Source organism: Athene cunicularia (genome assembly GCF_003259725.1).
Source record: "Athene cunicularia isolate RWA chromosome 2 unlocalized genomic scaffold, athCun1 chr2_part1, whole genome shotgun sequence".
Classification (NCBI taxonomy): domain Eukaryota; kingdom Metazoa; phylum Chordata; class Aves; order Strigiformes; family Strigidae; genus Athene; species Athene cunicularia.
This window is the reverse complement of record NW_020799095.1, coordinates 55,236,026-55,254,334: the sequence shown is the minus strand read 5'-3', so window position 1 is coordinate 55,254,334 and position 18,309 is coordinate 55,236,026. Positions and strand designations below refer to the sequence as shown.

The 18,309-nt window shown below is 35.5% G+C and overlaps 1 protein-coding gene across 1 annotated transcript in view; it reads left to right on the top strand.

Annotated features, from left to right (window-relative positions):
• Positions 1 to 18,309, top strand: part of CDKAL1 (CDK5 regulatory subunit associated protein 1 like 1) — a 424,112-nt gene that overhangs the window by 275,717 nt on the left and 130,086 nt on the right. The window contains exon 10 of the mRNA XM_026843118.1: positions 3,992 to 4,137. Within this exon, the coding sequence (XP_026698919.1) occupies positions 3,992 to 4,137 (146 nt within the window). The remainder of the gene's footprint in view (positions 1 to 3,991; positions 4,138 to 18,309) is intronic.

Below are 18,309 nucleotides of genomic sequence, written 5' to 3'. Positions count from 1 at the left end.
CCCCCCCCCCCCCCCCCAATTATATATATGTTTATAAAAAAACAACAGGAAATGTTGAGACACTGTAAAGTACAATTATGCATTAGCCCATGATGTCCTTCAAGTTCTCTCTGGGATATTAACTAATAGTTTTATTAAGTGATGAAATCTAGTATTCTGTGTGCAATCTGTGGTGTGGGAAAATCTTGTCAGCATTGAGTAAGTATGACTGTTCAGCACATAGCTGTAATTTAATCAAGCCTCTGTGGTAAAGTGCTTCAGTGTAGTTTTATGTATAAGGAGCATAAAAGGTAAGACTGGAACAATTTCACGTTAAAGCTCTGGGTTAGAATGTGATATTTATATCTGAACACTTATGAAGTTTGGAAGATTATCCACATTTCTGATGTAATCATTCAAAACTTCTGTATAGTTCATTATTCTGTTTCCTTCTGAACTGCTCACTCAGTTTCTGGTTACAAAAGATAAATTTAAGAATGGTACTTAAGTGGTACTTAAAAGTGAATGACAAAGAAACAGTGGGTTATCAGGTATTTCTGTCCTCTGTTTGGTTTGTGTTAATGACTTGTGTTCTGCTAAATTCACCAAGTTAATAGTTATGATCCTGAACTACTTGGTGGGAAATTGGTTCTGTATCTAAAGCTACACAAAATATACCACATGTGCTTTAAGCACTGAAGTCCTATTGAGTATATTTCTCTATTTTAAGGCATAGATCTGAATCAAAGAACCTATTGATACATATGGCAAGCAATTTACTTTCTAAAGAATGAACGTTCTTCAATATTGAGTGACTGATGTGCATCTTTCTAAAACAAAGTGATGCAGTGGAACAGTCAATAATGGTTTTGAGCTTAGATTCATGGCTCTTAGTGCATACAGGGACCTGTAGTGACAATTGCAGTGTTCAGTTAATTAATTCCAGGTATTTTGTGTCCTATTGGTACATAACCAAGGGAAATTACTTTTAAAATTACAACAGTTGTGTTCTTAATTCTGAAAGATACTGACAACAGTGATTGCAGTAGCTGCATTATTTCCTTTTTAAATGGGGGTTAACTAGAAGAAGCAGTTCTGACTAGAGTCTTGTTTAACTATGGCTGCTGAATGCTATTGGTTTAGTTCCTCTTACAGGGAGTGTAGTTGAAAGCTCTTTCTTGGTCACATCCAGCTGAAGGAGATCAAATACAAGACCAGCAAGATTCTGCACGTTACAGCAAGAGAAGCAACTAGTGGATTTGCAGCTGGTTGGGTGGTTTTTTGAGATCCTCTACATAGGAAAACACTTTACATTTTAGGATTTGGTTTTCACTTCTTATACTTTGCAGCAAAATTTTCATTTTTTAAGGCAAAGAAGAGAGAAAGACAAATGAACCAAACATTTTCATATGACTAGAGAATTTCCTCACTTGTGACTTTAAAAGCCAAAACTTTGTGGTAAAACAAGGTAGTTTCTCATTCTTTACTATGTATGGTGTCTTTAACACAGGTAAATATAAGGTAGTTATGCTTTTTTGAAGTAGTTTGTGTTGGCCTGCAATGTGTGACTAGTTTTGTAAACAGTTTAGAAGTAGCTACTATCATGGAAAGAATTGATCCCTATTTTAAGGTTAAAAAGCAACCCTTTACAAGTATGTGTTGTTCAGTATGAATGGAAAGGGGAAAGAAAAAAATCTTAGATAAAAAATTTTAGATATTTTTTAAAACAATATTCCCTGTGTTTGTTTTGAATAGAAATGTGGGTTTTTTCCTGTCAAATGATTCTCAGCCTTACAAAAGCTGGAATAAAATAACACTTTTGTAGCTAGAAATACTAATAAATAGTTTATTACCTTCAAGAAGAATTCACAAAGTAATCATATATTAGAGGCTGTTATTCAGAAGATGCCAAATTTGAGAGGAATGAGAAAGGAAAAAAAAAAAAAAGTCTATGTTGGAGGTGAGTTATTTTTAAGAACCTGGCTGATTCAGAAACATGTTATGAAACCTGACTTTTATTGGTTTCTTATATCATAAATTTGTTTTTGAAGATTGAATGAAGTGCTTTGAACTGAGAGATAAGCAGAATAATAGGCTTGTGGTACATAGCTTGGGTTCCAGCCCTTTTGCCATTTTTCATATTTTAGAAACATATTTTATTACTAATAAGAAAAAAAATTACAGATGACTACTAGGATTCTTCCTACAAGTTTTCATTTACAGTATTTTCTAAAGCTTAGAAGAGAAGGAAAGTTTCCCTAATTTTGTTACTTTATTTTACAGAACTTGCTCTGCACCTTTCATTTTGAAAATACATTCCAGCTAAATATCTAAAATTAGTAAGGGCATAGGCAAATGGTTCAATTTGAAAGGGACACATAAAATTTGTATGGATGCATAGTGGCTTTTTCTTTACTCTTTTATTCATGAAGCCAGCTACCTCCAGCTTCCACCGAGAGCCAGGTTCGCTATGCACAGACCTTCTATGCATCGAATTGTATGCCCACCATTACCAGTGTAGTTATTACTGTAATGTTTAGTTTACATACCTGAGGTAGTCGATATTCCACTGAATGATTAACCACTTCTTAGACATTAATGTAATAGGAACTTAGAAGCTTTCAAAAGTGATTTGAGAGAGTTCAGGTTTTGGATGCATATGTTTGTCAGATAAAAGGTGTGTGTTGAGGGAGCATTTTTTCTTCTAGCTCTTAGAATCAGTGCATTTAAAAGATGAGTACCTGAAAGTTAAAAGGCACGAGGGGTGTTACCTGTTCTTTGAACAATCCAGGCCAACATTGTAGCATGACTAATATTGCTGATTAATGATCTGAAAATAATTTGTATATAGCTGCGACTTAACAACTAAATCTGGCAGCAGTATGTGTTGTCAGACAGAATATCTATGCTGTCAAAAAAAACCCAGGAGAAATGTCTGGGTGAGCCTGACTGGAGTGTACAGAATTCACATAGCAGATCAGGCAGTGCAGTGCTCAGTCCCAGGCCATGTCCTGTATGCTCACTGCGCAGGGAGAAAGGGAAGACCTTAAGTGAAAACCTGGTTATGCGTGTAATATGGTTATATGGTTCTTTGTCATAGTTCACGTATTTTTTGCAGGGTAAAGATTAACAGGCTGTATTGTACCATACTGCACAGAATCTAGATGCTGTTTTGTCTCAACTTTTAAAAGTATTTAAACCTTCTTGCTAGACTGTATGTCCTTAATTGTGTAAATAATAAAAATGGAAGAAATGTGACCACCATTTTCTATTCTCCATCTCGTGCTTCATCACCCAGCCAAGCCTCCATCAGGGGTTTGGTTTGGCTTTGATTTTGGGGTTTGTTTGCATTTTGTGATTACTTTTACTTTGTTTGCTTTTTGACCTTTTGTATTTGTACAAAATGTGTAACATGTCTCTTTTCAAGCTGTCACTCTGCTTTTAGCTGCCCGCTGATTCATTCTATGCATTTTATAGCCAAACACTTTCAATTTTTGGAGTCTTGCTGGAAATAATACAGGTAATGTTTCAGACCAGTATTGGAGCAGGTTTACAAATGGCCAGATATACCTTAATAAGCAGATGGCCAACGTTAAGGATACTCAATTTAGAGACATTCTCATATTGGTATCTGAGAACTTCTTTGACAAGAAAGCAGCTAACCCTTGACATCTTTTGAAATTGAAAACAGCCACTGCCTGAAAGCACTTATTTTCACAATACTTTGCCTCTAAAATTTTCTCTTAATTGGATAACCAATACTATGTAGGGAAGGTCATCCCTATCTCAAACGAAATGCCATCCCATTGCATTTTTCTTATTTTCTTTTAAAACAAAATTGCTTCGAAATATTTTCACCTGTCCCTAGTGTTTCAAACTGGGCCACTTCAACTCAGTATTGTTTGGGTTTCAAAAGTATTACTACAGATACTTACCTATATATTAATTTAAGGAGTTTTGTGTATTGTTTTCATAATGCTTTAAAACTTTTTTCTTTTTGAATAACTCTTAGGAAATGGCGAAGATTCTCAGTCATCCAAGAGTATATGCTTTTCTGCACATACCGGTCCAGTCTGCCTCCGACAGTGTGCTCATGGACATGAAAAGAGAATACTGCGTGGCAGACTTCAAACAAGTGGTAGATTTCCTTAAAAAAAAGTAAGTCTAATAATATTTGAGAAAATAACAGTGTTGGGTTTTTTGCAATGTCAAGAACATGTGGCTGAAAACACAATTACTTGCAACTTCATAATTAAGGTATGAAAAAGAATGAGCTGCTTTAAGCTCTCAAAGTCTTTGAGTTTTCTTTAAGCCCCTTGATGTGGTTTGCCCCTTTGCTTGAGCTTTTATAAGCATCTTAAATCTCTGCATGACATGCTTTTAATTTGTCAATATATTCCTAATCTTTTTCAAATAATACGTTCTTAAATTATTTCTTAAACTACTATATATAGACTGCTTGAAGTTGAAGTTATTGAAGTCCTCTTTAATGTGGCTTTTGAGCACTGTGTACTTTGTGCACTGGAGATGATCCAGCTCCAGCAAATGTGAGTGGGTTGTTTGTGTTGTGTTTTGTTGGTTTTTTTTTTTATAAGTATTTTATGTCCTGTAGCTGATGCACATTTACATCAGTATAGTAATAATCTAATCTTACTTATGGGACTGATGATTTCTAGGATAATTCAAAAATTATTTCCCTTAAAAGGAGAGCTAATGGTCAGAAATAAAAGTGTATCATAATGTGTTTACTTGTGCTGACCAGAAGATGAGTGCTACATTACCTACAAAGCTTTTGTAACTGAAAGTGATAATTTAATATCCAAGGAAGTATTTTCATAGCTTTTAAAATGTAATAGTGACATATTTTGATGAATATTTCTGCACCGATTGTCCTAAAAATAGGGATCTGGAGAATTATTTCTGTCACCTTGCTTGGCTACTTTCTCTCTTATTCTGCTTTGCTTTTTTTTGTTTTGTTTTGTTTGTGTGTGTGCTTGTTTTAATGAATTAAGGGCAGTGGAGTTTGTACCTTTGACTCTTTAATTGCATTAAATACTTGTACACAAAAGAATCAACTATTCATCATAATTTTCATGTTCATTGAAAAATACATCATTCTAGCTATGTAAAACATGTCATGCAAGAGCTGCATGGGAATTATATGTAAGAAGGTAAAGCAAATTGTTACTATTTTGCAAACTATGTGTAGTTTATAGGATACTCCTATGCATCTAGGACAACTGATGGAAATGGAGCTGCTTGTCTTCATACAAGTTGATTGGTCATTAATTTCTACCCTCAACAGTGCACATGAATTCTTGGCACTTCATTTTCATGTGACTATGGGTCAGTGTTAGTTTTTAATTAACAGATATATTGTATTCCCATGTATCTTAAGTGGGAACTGTGTCAGTTTATGTCTTAGTTGACTTGAAGCTGATTCATTATTCTCTTCAGTAGTTTTAGCATTGGCAGCTATTATCATAACAGCAGCTGGATTTTCGATAACCTACTATAGCTGGCACATGTTGGGGCATATGGGAATTTATTAAATCATTCAGCTCTTGCACACAGAAAAGAATGAATTACTTAATATCCAAATTTAAAACAGCTGGTCATTGAATATACAGTAATCTGTGACATACGTCTTTTTCCATGGGCTTTTTTGTAATGCACTTAACAAGGAAGAAATAATTGGTTTGATGTCTTAATTTTAAATAATAATAACCTTTATTTATCCTGCTTATTAAGAAACTACCAAATTATCTCGTAGTTCCTGTTAGAAAACAATCTCCAAATATTAAGATGGAAAATTCTTTGTACCATATGGCAGCAGGATGAGGAAGCTATGCAAAGCAGAGAAAATGTTTTGGATATTTGAACATGTGCACATCTGTAAAATGAATTTTTTTTTTTCACTTAAAAGCATAGTGTCTTCATTTGTAGTCTCTTCTCTTATGGCAGCAGCCAGCTATTACATTCCCATACAGATATTCCCATAAAGATCTCAGTACAAAGTTTGCCAGGACTTAACAATGCTGCAGACAACTCCAGAGCCAGTATAGCTAATATTAAATATGTGTTTGAACTACTTAAATAGCCAAAAGGGATTATTTCCATCTTCCATTTATCAAAAAGGAAAAATAAAACAAGTAGAACCCCTTATATCTCCTTTCTCTATTGCTAGGGTCATAAAGTCATCTAGGAGCTTCCTATGCAAAATGTACAGGGTCTTAGCAGTAGATTCCAAATGGCGCTTTCATCTCTAAAACATGACATCTGCTTTGATAGTATCTTCACTTAAAACTCTATTAAACCAATAATTGTATAGGCTGACTTGCTGTAGGAGTAAAGCCACCATCAAGAAATTATATGGTTATCAGTTAAGCGCTTAAAAACTTCAGTTCAAACACCTAAGCAAATAAAAATGAAGTACAGGAAGTGAAAAATGAAGGGAAAAAGGAAAAGAATGAGCCATCTCATCATTTTGGTTTTGGAACCCCAAAGATACCAGAGTGATTCCTGAATCTTTCTTTTCTCAGTCAGGCCAACAAAAGACTCTGGGACATTCTTCTCCCAGAATAAGGAGCAAATGCCTTTCCTTCCTCTGGAGAGCTGGGAGTGATTGCAGAGGTATCTCCTTCTGAGGGTGAGGATTTTTTTATATCCCGCTGAGTACAGAATGCCTTACAGAGAAGCTAGAATTCTCCAAAGTAATTACTTTTTGTGTTGAAACCCACTTTTAAAAGAATGGAGCATTCTAGTCCCTCTGAGACTGTGAAGTTAGACGTGTCACTTTTTTCTTGTCTTTGAGAACTCTTTCTTCAGGCAGGAACCCTAGAAATTAACTTTAAAAATTAACATTGATGCTCTAGTGCAGTCTTTTGATATGCAACACTGGGGTTTTTGAGCCACTCTCCCCAGCCAGGTTGATGACATTTTTGGTTTATTATGAAGATTATGAAAATGTATAGAATATAAAGTCAGAAACACAAATCCATGAGGCTGAAAAACTGAACTACAGAAGTCTTGTTCTATGCTTTTTTTAGAAACTCCTTCTTTGATATTTTGCACTTTTTTCGCACTGAAATTTCAGTAAATTCAAATATTCAGAAAAATACTGTTGTGCAGTTGATTGGTCAGTAGCTGATCTACAGATATTTGTGTATATATAGATTTATTTACTGAGGATTTATTTGAGAGAGCAATGGAGTAATGGAAATGAAGACGTGCTGATTAATTTAGAAGGTGGTCCTGTACAATTTATACATAGTCTGTAGGGACTAGGGACTACTGCCCTAGTCCATAGTCTTTAGGGACTAATACAGTCGTCTGGAGGGACTATTTGCAAGACTGATTCCTGCATGAGATATTAATTTCAATGTGTTTGCAACTAAATACAGGATCTTCAGAAATTGCTGCTTAGTGAATTTAATCCAGAGACCAATTTAGTCTTATATCAGAAAGTCTTTTAATTGTGGTGTCATTATATCAAAATTTTTCAATTGATCTCAACTTTCAAGATTCATCATAAATTATATTTCTGAAAGGTGATGTTTGTAGTTGCAAAAGGAGCAAGACTGCTTTAATTATCTCCAAGTTTTGAAACTTATTCCCTTAAAATTTACTTTTGCTGATAAAACCAAACAGTTTAGAATATATTTTGGTTAAAGAAACCTGGTATCTGAATGTCATATTCTGTAGTTGCTTGAATAATCAGTTATGGGAATATATATAACCATTAAAAAAATCCTTAGACTGATGATGTTTTCCAAATTTCTTGTTTGCTGTTGTTGATACTATATTCTCATAATATATTCTCTTACCTTTCTCGTTTGTGATTATGTTGTTCATCAAAGTTTATATAAACCTTTCCCTGTTACCGCCACTTGATAAGGGAATTGTAAAACAAAAATCTGGATGAATAAAAAAGTAGGGAAGTTGACAGCGAGGCTGAAACACTATGGCTTTCTGTTTTGGGAAACAGCATAATGCTGAGGAAAAGCTGGGTTTGTCTCCTCGTTTGTGTTCTGAGATAGAAGTGTAATATTAGTTGTGGGTGGCTGCTGCTGTTCACTTGAGATTGTCTCATAATTCATACTGGAAACTTCTGAGCTTTCCAGTATCATCTGAAAGCTGCCAGAGGGGAGAGCAGCAGATCTGTCAGGCAGAAAGTTATGGGTTTTGCACTATTTTTCTCTTCTCCTTTAAAATCAGACCTACTAGTAAGCCTGTCCTAGCCTCTTCTACTTTTAGTGGTAATCAAGTATTGATTTTTCAGCATATGTAGATACATAATTACATGCAGTTGGAAAAAGGAAATCAAGGACCAGAAGTAAATGAGTGCAGAGGAAAATAAACCACAAGATTGGAAGGGGATTAATCACTCGGGTGTGAACTCAAATCTTAGTTGCTCGGCAATTACAGACAACTGCTGAATGCCTGAAGATACTGTCCAAATTGAACGAAGGTGTTATATGGTCCTTTGGGACAGCTGTCTTCAGGGAGCCTCTCTTCTTCCCTGTTGCTTTACAAGGAGTCAAGCCAACAAACGGTAGCTTCAGCAGCTTCCTTGGCCACCTCTTAATTTTGTTTTTAAGGATTTGAGGGGATTCAGCAGGGACTGTGTTGTGTTTCTTTTGATCTGCCCTGACTTTTGTCTCTTTTGTTGCAGTGGCAGCCAGGCTGCATCTGCTCAGATGTTTAGACAGGCGGCTTCTGGGTAAAATAGTGTGACTGGGAGCAAAGTGGATTCAGCCACTGTGTCCTCCCAACTGTGCTGCATATCCACGTTAGTCTTTGTTTTTACAGCAATATTTGAGTGTCTGAATGAAACTATTCAGTCAGCTTTCTCAGTATGATTTTGTCCAGTATGTTTCAGTATGGCTGCTCTTGCCTTTCTGAGCAATTTCACAAGTAGTAATTTGTTTCCCAGGTTCAAGTCTTCTGTTGTGACCTTGTTCTTATTCTGGGCATTGTAACACATACCATAAAAGCTTATGTGGGCAATCAGCTGTTTATCATATTCTCTGTCTGTATTTATGATGTAAACTAGTATATTGCCATCCAGAAGTCTGCTTGAAAACTTCTCTGTTTCTCATAGCTATTTTTTGACTGATGAACAGGGAAGAAATACCTTCTCAAAAGCTTCTTTCTATATACTATTTTTTGGTTGATCAAGAAAATTCTGAACACTGTAAATAATGTGTAGCTGTAAGTAATTTTCTTCTGAAAGTTGTCCATATAAGTAAGCTCCTGAATAATATTAAGTCCAGAGTGGAAGATAAATGCGTCATCATCAAATTTGCAGCTATTCCAGATTTTGAAACTATACAAGGCCTTGTGGCAGTAATATTGTCTTTATCACATTATCGTGATGGTTATTGAAACTAGACTAGGCAAACAAATAGAATAATCTTAAAATAACCATTTACTATTTTTATATACATTTTTCTACTCACTTTCAAAACCCAAGTAATTATTAGGTAGACTATAACAGCTCCCTCACTTTTTTCACAGCATGAATGTTCTTCATTTTCTTTCTGAAAATGGGCTTTTGTTTCTGGGAGACATCATTGAGCTCATTTTGCAGATGTGCAAATCGTGGCCCTAACAAACCATGACAAGTCTTTCAGATTTAGGCGCTTTTTTTTAATGGGTTTTAGTACATCTGTTCTGTCAGTCTAACTACTGCAAATGCAAATGTCATCTGTTTAAAATCCCTATGATGTTTTCTGCTAAGAAATTGCTGAGTGTATTTGGTACTTATCTGTAATTTTATACCTCAGTCTCGAGACTCTTCTCTGTCTTTTGTCTGTACTTGGAGTCTGAACTAATCACTTTACCAAATGTGTCTCTTTTTTGGTGTTTTAAATGGATTGAGTGTTTGTAAAAAGTATTGAATTAGCACCAAAAACTAAAACGTGGGGATCTTTCACCAAACACACACAGCATGGTTCTCATAATTAGATCTGTTGCCACTTTGTAAATTACTAGACACCATTTTATAGCATAGTCTTTCATGCAAAATGCATCAAGAATATTAGAGTTTTCTGAAATGCAGGCTTTTAGTTACTCTGTTGCTTGTACATCACGATGGTGGCTGCCAGAAGGGCATGCTTGTTTTCCATTTTTGGTGGTCCCACATGCTTTGCAGAGTGTGACTATTGAACCCTTTCTGTAACACTGCTGGAGGAAAACATCACTTGCTGGAAGGTGAGCTAAAACCTGCATCTGAATTTGGAGTAATGTGGAAATTGCATTAGACTTGTTGTGGTTGTTATTTGTAGAACTTTATTATAGACATTTAAAAAAAAAATCTATTAATAACAAGTCAGCAGTGACTCATCTGTATTGAACAACATGAATGTTTGTCAAGTTCATTGTACAGCCTTCACTTTCTTACATGTGTGCATAGATAAAGAAATTACTAAAGTCTCTGGCTGCATGACTGAAAATAAACAGCCTTGTCTGTTAATTATAGCTTGACAGAAGTCTTATGAAAACATACAGGGTATAGCAAAAGTTTTAATGACAGCAATCTCCAGAAGTTCAGATTTTCTTTTTTTAGAATCTTAAAGAGCAACAAAAACCATTTACCTTGAATTAGTGTGACTTTTTCCTCCTCGGAATACTGTTTTGTGTCTTACTGTACAACGATTTATTTACTCTAAAGAGTATACAGATAATGGTGTAATGGGTTCTCTGAATTTTGAGGATGTTTTCATAAAAGTAGTTACTTTTATTTTTTGCTTAATCATGTACCCATGAGAAGAGTTGGGAATAAAGGCTGTGGAGTATTTTTACACTAGATTTTGTGCTTAATAACTTTAATTAATATGAGAGACAAGCTTTTTTGTTACCATAAGATATTTTTTTAAAAAACAGATACTTGATGTTTCACTGTTATGCTTATCCTTGCTTACCTCTTTCTTCCAATTGTTTCTTCCAGACAACTGAATTCAGGTTTAAACGAGATTGTAAAATGCATGGGCCTAGAACTGTTCCATAAGGAATGTGACAGAGTCAACCTAGAGGACTATAACACATGTTGTAGTATGGGTATAACTAATTAAGTGTACTAGAAAAATGAGAAATACAGAACTGGTTTTAAAAAAAATGAAGAAACCAAACAGCTCAGATATGTGCGGTAAAATAATGCTGAAATCCCTTTGGGGGTCTCTCTTCAACAGTTCACAGTGCTCATTTTCAAAAGCTGTCTTTCTTAAAGAGAATCATACCTTTTTTGAGCAGTAGAATTTGAACTTCAATGTACAACATAGTAACAGTACCCATTGTAATAAAGGGGTATTTGGTTTTTTGCATATGCATATCCTACAGCTGCAGTATGTTACCCAAATTCACAGTAAGAGTATGGCTGCAATCCCTATTTTCCTGTGGCTTACTTTGTTACCTGTACATCTGTCAGACTTGTTCATGTGCTGATCACACATGCAAATACTGAAGTCCAAATTGAGTCATGCAATGTGATGTAAAAGTGTTTCTAAAGTTACAGACTGCTTTGAGGATGAGATGGCTGTAAATGAAACTTCAACCTATTTATTTTTTGCGAAGGTACTGTTTAGGAAACTATGATTTCAAAATTTCTATATGCTCTATTAGTTTTTGGTACGAAGTCTCTTTAGCTTCTGGAGCAGTTCAGTTCTGCATACTGTCCTGTTTAAGCAGGATGTGCATGGTGCTCCTGTTTTACAGAATTTTCGTCTAAATAATACACATATTTTTCTGGAGATAGAGAATAATTGCAGGGGAGATGGCAGGTTTCTGGCTCTCCTGCTACAGTTTCAGCCCTGTAGATATTTGTAGAAACTGGAGGGGGAAACCTGGGCAATAAAGTGGCCAGGATGAGCACAGCTTGCTGAGTGCAGGTTTAATGGGCACACAGGGCACTCACACTTCACATGCTTTGAGGTCACAACACTGTGACATTCTGCTTTGGCCTAAGTTTGGAGGAATATTTTTTTTAAACGGTTGCTGGAGAGAAAATATATGCCCCCTTATTAAATGTAAAAATTATTTAGTCTTATTACTATACTTGTCATAAAATTTGTCTTACTTTTTTTGCTGAATATAACTAGTAAAGTTGATTGGAGTGAAACTTTCTGTATGTAGTTATGGTTAGGATTTTCTTTTTCTGGACAGTCTTTTCTGCAGTTTTCTTTTGCAAAATCCTAATGGGAGTCTTGTTAGATGATATAGTAGGAATTAGTAACGCGCATTGAATTCCCAGTTTCTTAAGTGTAGCGAGATGTTATCTTTTTTCCTTTTTTTTTCCTCACCCTAAGGGTATGTGAATGTGGTGTTTTGGAAGTAATGATATAAAATTTGTCATAAGGTTAAAAGAAAGAAATTGTAAGCATCATGCTGTATTAGAAATGAGTCATCTTGAAACATTTAATATTGGGTTTTAATATTTGGTTTTACTTACTGAGACACTATATTACTCTAGTATTTTAAAACACAGTAACTAAAACCACTGTGGGTTTTTTTCTGTATAAATGCTGCCATTGTGTTTCAAGTGTCTGGGTCAGAACTTAGAATGGAGTTGGGAGGAGTCTTAATTTGTTTTTAAAGCAATAATAAATTTATGTTTGTTTAATAACAGATTGATTTGCCCTGTAATTCTTGTTTTACTTTGCTCATGACTTTTTAAGCATATCCAAACATATGTTAAAATATATAAGTATTTATTGTGTTAGCATATCAGTATACATACAAATCCAAGATGCATCATGTGTACATCTTATAGTGCAAAGTTATGATGGTATTCAACTTTCAGATTTGATATGTTAAAATTAAATATTCATTTACATGTGTATTTTTTTTTTTCTGATTTTCAGCATGGTATTAGGTAATAAATAAATTTAGTAAGCCATTATTTTGATCATATAGAACAATATGGAACAAGAGAATTTTTGAAGGTGGTAGTTGGCCAGCTGATAAGTGCTGATTGAAGTTATCTTTGTGTCATGCTTTCAGGGAAAATATATTGAAATGAATCACTGAGGAAAAAAACATGCAGTACTTCTGTAGCTGAGCAGTACATTTAATGGTTATTTCTTTAACCCTAAAATGCTTAAATGAAGAAAACTTGTAAGTGGAAAAATGCAAAAGTTGTTAAAGCTCTTTAAAAAGCTTTACCTATACAATTAAAACACCATTGCATGCAGGAGACACAAAAATTCTGGTATCCAGAAGTTTTCTGTATGCATTTGTTTGGGGACTATGATGCAGGTTACTTTGGGGAAGATCAATTTTGTATTCGTGTGCATTTTTTTATTGGTTTGTAAATTGTACTCATGAGTTGATGATTCACCTCTTTATAATGAGAATGAAATTTATAGTTATAAACTCCTTATTTGTTACATGACAAAGTAATCACAAACCCAACGTTTTAAAAGGTTTGTGCTTAAGAGTAATGACAGTAGCATATGAAAGTCTATTTTCCACAACTGAATTGCTTATCTCATGCCCTTGTAATTTTTTGGTCTTCATATTTTGCTTCTCATCATGATGTAAAACTCTCATTTTGTTTAGGAGACAAAATTGTAATAATATAGCTGTTAAATTACTTTATAACAGGAAGATGATATTGCATATATGGTCATATGTAAAGGCACAAGAAACAATGTAATTTCTTCTCAGTCCACTTACCAGAAAATTGTGATTCAGATGCAGATTCAAGCTGCAAAATAAGTTATTGTGTCCAAGCACCTTACATGTCGGAGAATATAAAGCCAGTGTCTCTATTTCTTCTTAAATCTGGAGAAAATATATATTGGCAAAACCTGCAGGTCATGTAAATTAATAGTCTTCTGGCTTGTTGCATCAGATGTCTCCCTGCTTGGTCTTCTAATGAGCCGTGACCCTTAGCAAGAGAGACAACTTCTGAGATCAGAACGCAATTCCATACAGACTCACAGTCAGCTTGTGGGTAATCGCTTTTGGACAATACTAACCCCAAAAGATTTGAATCGGTCTCCTACAAAAAATTTCATATTAAAAACAAATACTGATTTCTCTGAACTATTTATCTCCATTGAAGGCTTTTTGTTGAGTCAAATTTCAGCATAAGCCTTCAACTTACATAAGCAGTAAACATCACATCTTAAAATTGGGTTGTGTCATTGGTTGTACTTGTATTGCTGAATCTGTATATGTATGTCCCACAGTTACTAGTCACAGTTATTTTTTAGCCCCAGTGCTTGGTCAGAGGAGGTCTGCTGTCTGTCCGTGACTGACTGTTTCCAAGACACTGCAGAGAGAGGCAGACAGCCAGACTATGGGTTCAGTCTTGAACAATAGACTGGTGTGATTTCTCTGCAGTAGTGGAATGGCCGCTGCCACACTGTTGACTTAAGTTTTTGGGAGTTCTTGACTCACATACTCAATCCTAAAAATTACTAAGGCAGCCAGGTGAACTCTGAACTGTGGCCAGCAAACTATTTTTCCATGTAGCATATTCTCTTGGGCCTCCCACACCTCTGCTAGATCATACCTAGAAACAGTGTTTATAACACTGAATGCTTGAAGAACCAGACTTCTGTTCCTTATTGTGTACCCACATACTTTGGCATGGGGGACAATAAATGCAGTGCTTTGTTTAATAGTGTTAATTTCAGTTTGTGTGATTGTTGACACTGATTGTAAAATGCTAACAGCTGGGAAAAAAATGTAGCAGTAGAGATTCCTCTTTTTTAATAGTACAATACTTCAAAATGTTGATTGTTTCATAACCAGAACAAATAGAATTTCCATTAAACCTCCTTTTAATCTTTACTTCCTTCCTGTTTCTTTGCCTACTTGATATCTTCCTTTAAATAGTTCTTGTAATGCTAAGCTATAGCCATGGTGTAGCATAATGTATTTTACAGTCAACCAAGAATGATGGCTTGGGAGTTTTGTGACAGCTTTGTATCAGCAGCTGGGGTCTACTTATGAATTTGAGTCCAAAGCTTACTTTTACTGTAGTTTATATGATCTTATGTGATAAATGGAATAGGTGAGAGGACATAGGCAAAAGAAAAATGGAATTTAATACACCAAAGTGGAAAATGCAGGTGGTGTTTTGGAGTTTTTTGGTTGGCTTTTTTTTTTGTTGCTGCATTTAGTGAATATGCCTTAATTTTGTGTGTTGATAGATAAAGTGAACATTGTGGGTGTATCAGTGCATTGTAATTTAAATGTTGTGGGCGAGAAGTTTTCGTTAACCAATATAGTTATCAGCAGAAATATGCTTTAAATTATTTGTAAATGAAACCCCATAGAGTCAGGAATCTAAATTTTGGGCATGACTTTGTGACTTTTTTCAGCATTATACTTGGATGCATGCAATGTTACATATTTATTTAATTTTAATTAAACATCTAAACATTTGACTGTGGTCACAAATTATGAATTTTTAAACACAACAATAATATTAACTGTGCCTCAAGGTTATCTAAGACTAGAAGGAGGAGAACATGTTTTGGAAATGTGATCCTCAGTGCAGAAGCTCTTATAACAAAACTTTAAAAGCTGTCTTAAAGTTTTAAATTATATTTAAATCACTAAAATAGATATTACCTAAAGTGATTTTCTGCTTTTTTGAAACAAGAAGAGATGCTTTCTAGCACTAATTTGCAGAGCACTCACTGTTTTACAGTGCAGAGCCCTACTTCAGCATTGACAACTTTGTGTAATTGAAGCTAAATATCCCTCTGAGTCATTCCACTTCCTAATCAGTGTTGTTCACACGTGCTGTAGAACAGGGAAACAAAGTTTAAAATATTTGGCTTTTTAATTTTATTTATTTGTCTGCTTTCTTCATACACTTTAACATGTACCCATGCATGCGTGAATAATATTTACTTAGTTTTTATGTTAGGGCCTGCACAACTGTATGTAATGTACCTGGGAAACTGTTGAGAGTCAAGGTTTATATCTCACACAGCAGAAGGTAACTTTAACCTTGTGCTCTCCCATGGGTGTATGCCTGTGATCCCTAGACAGTTAACATTAATTAGAAATTAGTAGGGAGCAATTGTGCTTCCCCTGAAGGATCATTTTTAGCACAAATTTGAGATGAAAGAAAATTAGAAGCTGTGTTACTGCCACTCATTTGGATTATTTTCTTACCTTCTTATGATGGTAAATTACCATTAAATACTTGTTAAACTCCTGAACAAAACTTTTATGAGATTTGTTGGCATTTTCTGAATGTTAACTACTTTGAAGCATTCTGAAATTTAACTACTTTAATATCTTTTGCTTTGTATTAATCCCTGTCAACACATATCATCTGAACAGAATATAGGTTAAAATTTACTGTTTAATTTTCTGTATTTTTTTGTCTGTCCTAATAAGCAGGACAGTTCTAAAACAAGATTGTTCCTCCACTCAATACATACCTGATTCAGCCCATCTGCTCTAAAAATAGTTAACGAGTCATAGCTACTGCTACCTACTACTGTTCTGTCAACTTTTCTGTGTATTAGAACTAGTTTTTAACTTGAAACAGGGTGACTATATAAGACATTTAAAAAATTGGAGCTACAGGCATAAAAGCAATTCATACAAATTGAAACAGTACCCAAACTATGGATTCACAGTAAAAATCATAAATACAGATATATAGAAAATGTTACACATAGTGGAAAAGTTTATATGGGTGGCTTAATTAAAAATCCAGTGGACACAGTAAACAAAAGTTACAATGAATGATGTAATTTTACCATTAGTAACTAAATTTTTGTAGATTTGCCCTTCCAGATCACTCTAGACTTATGACATAGCATACCTCCTTCCCTGCAGCAGCGCAGGGGGACGGGGAGTGGGGGTTGTGGTCAGTTCATCACCCACTGTCTCTGCCACTCCTTCCTCCTCAGAGGAAGGACTCCTCACACTCTTTCCTTGCTTCAGTATGGGGTGACTCCCATGGGATACAGTCCTCCATGAACTTCTTCAATGTGAGTCCTTTGCATTGGTTGCACAACTGCTCCAGCATGGGTCCCCTCCACATGGTGCAGTCCTTCAGGAACAGACTGCTCCAGCACAAGTCCCTCCCAGTGTCACAAGTCCTGCCGCCAAACCTGCTCCATTGTGGACTCCTCTCTCCACAGGTCCTGCCAGGAGTCTGCTCCAGCACAGGCTTCCTACAGGGTCACAGCCTCCTTTGGGCATCCACCTGCTCCAGTGTGTGAATCTCCACTGTAGGTGGAGATCTGCTCCACTGTTAATCTCCATGGGCTGCAGGGGCACAGCCTTCCTCACTGTGGTCTTCACCATGGGTTGTAGGAAAATCTCCGCTCCAGTGCCTGGGGCACCTCCTCCCCCTCCTTCTTCACTGACCTTGGGGTCTGCAGGGTTCACATATTCTCACTCTTCTTTCCAGCTGCAGCTTCTCTTGAACGTTTGGGTTTTTTTTTTCCTCCTTCTTAAATATGTTATCCCAGAGGTGCTACCAACGTTGCTTATGGGCTCAGCCTTGGCCAGCAGTGGGTCTGTCTTGGAGCCGGCTGGCATTAACTCTATCACACATAGGGGAAGCTTCTAGTGGATTCTCACAGAAGTCACACCTGTAGCCCCCCCACTACCAAAACCTTGCCACACAAACCCAGTACAACCTTCTGTAGAAAAAAGTCATTGCCATTTATCATGACCTACTTTGAACTTTGGTGAACAGAGTAGTGCTTTGCCAGAGTATTTCAGTGTTGTACAGAAAATGTCTGAGTTGTTTGGGTTTTGTCTTCAAAAGTGTTAACAATTGATATAAAATCGGACATGATTGTGTTAAAATTTACATTCTAGAGTTACGTGGTAATGAGACGTAACATGATTTTGTGCTGTTGGTTGCCTAAGATTACTTCGTCATTCTTTCTTCAGAATGCAAAATTATTTTGAGGGCTTTCATCATTATGAGAATAGCAGAAGCTAAAGTCTGTCTTTTAACATATGTTTTCAGAAAATACAGATTTTACTTGACAGTATTAAAGTGAAGTACAGTAATTATCACATTAAGTGAGATAATCTTTTCATTAATAATGCAAATAATTATATTTTTTTTCCCAAGGAATATGTTCAGCTAATTCTTTAGAACAAAAAATTGCTTCATAGGTTGAACTAAACATGGATTCCAACTGTGGTTATGTTTATGCAACAGTCATGGCTGGAGACTTTTTATTCTTTTTCGTAAATGTAGCATCTGTAGGGGATATGCTCCAAGCCTCCTGTCCCTTGTGCATAGAGTCTGCACAGAAAGTAATAGTTTTTTACATTTGACTTCTGGTTAAGTTAAACCATCCTGCTTTCAACTGTTAACTCTATCACAAA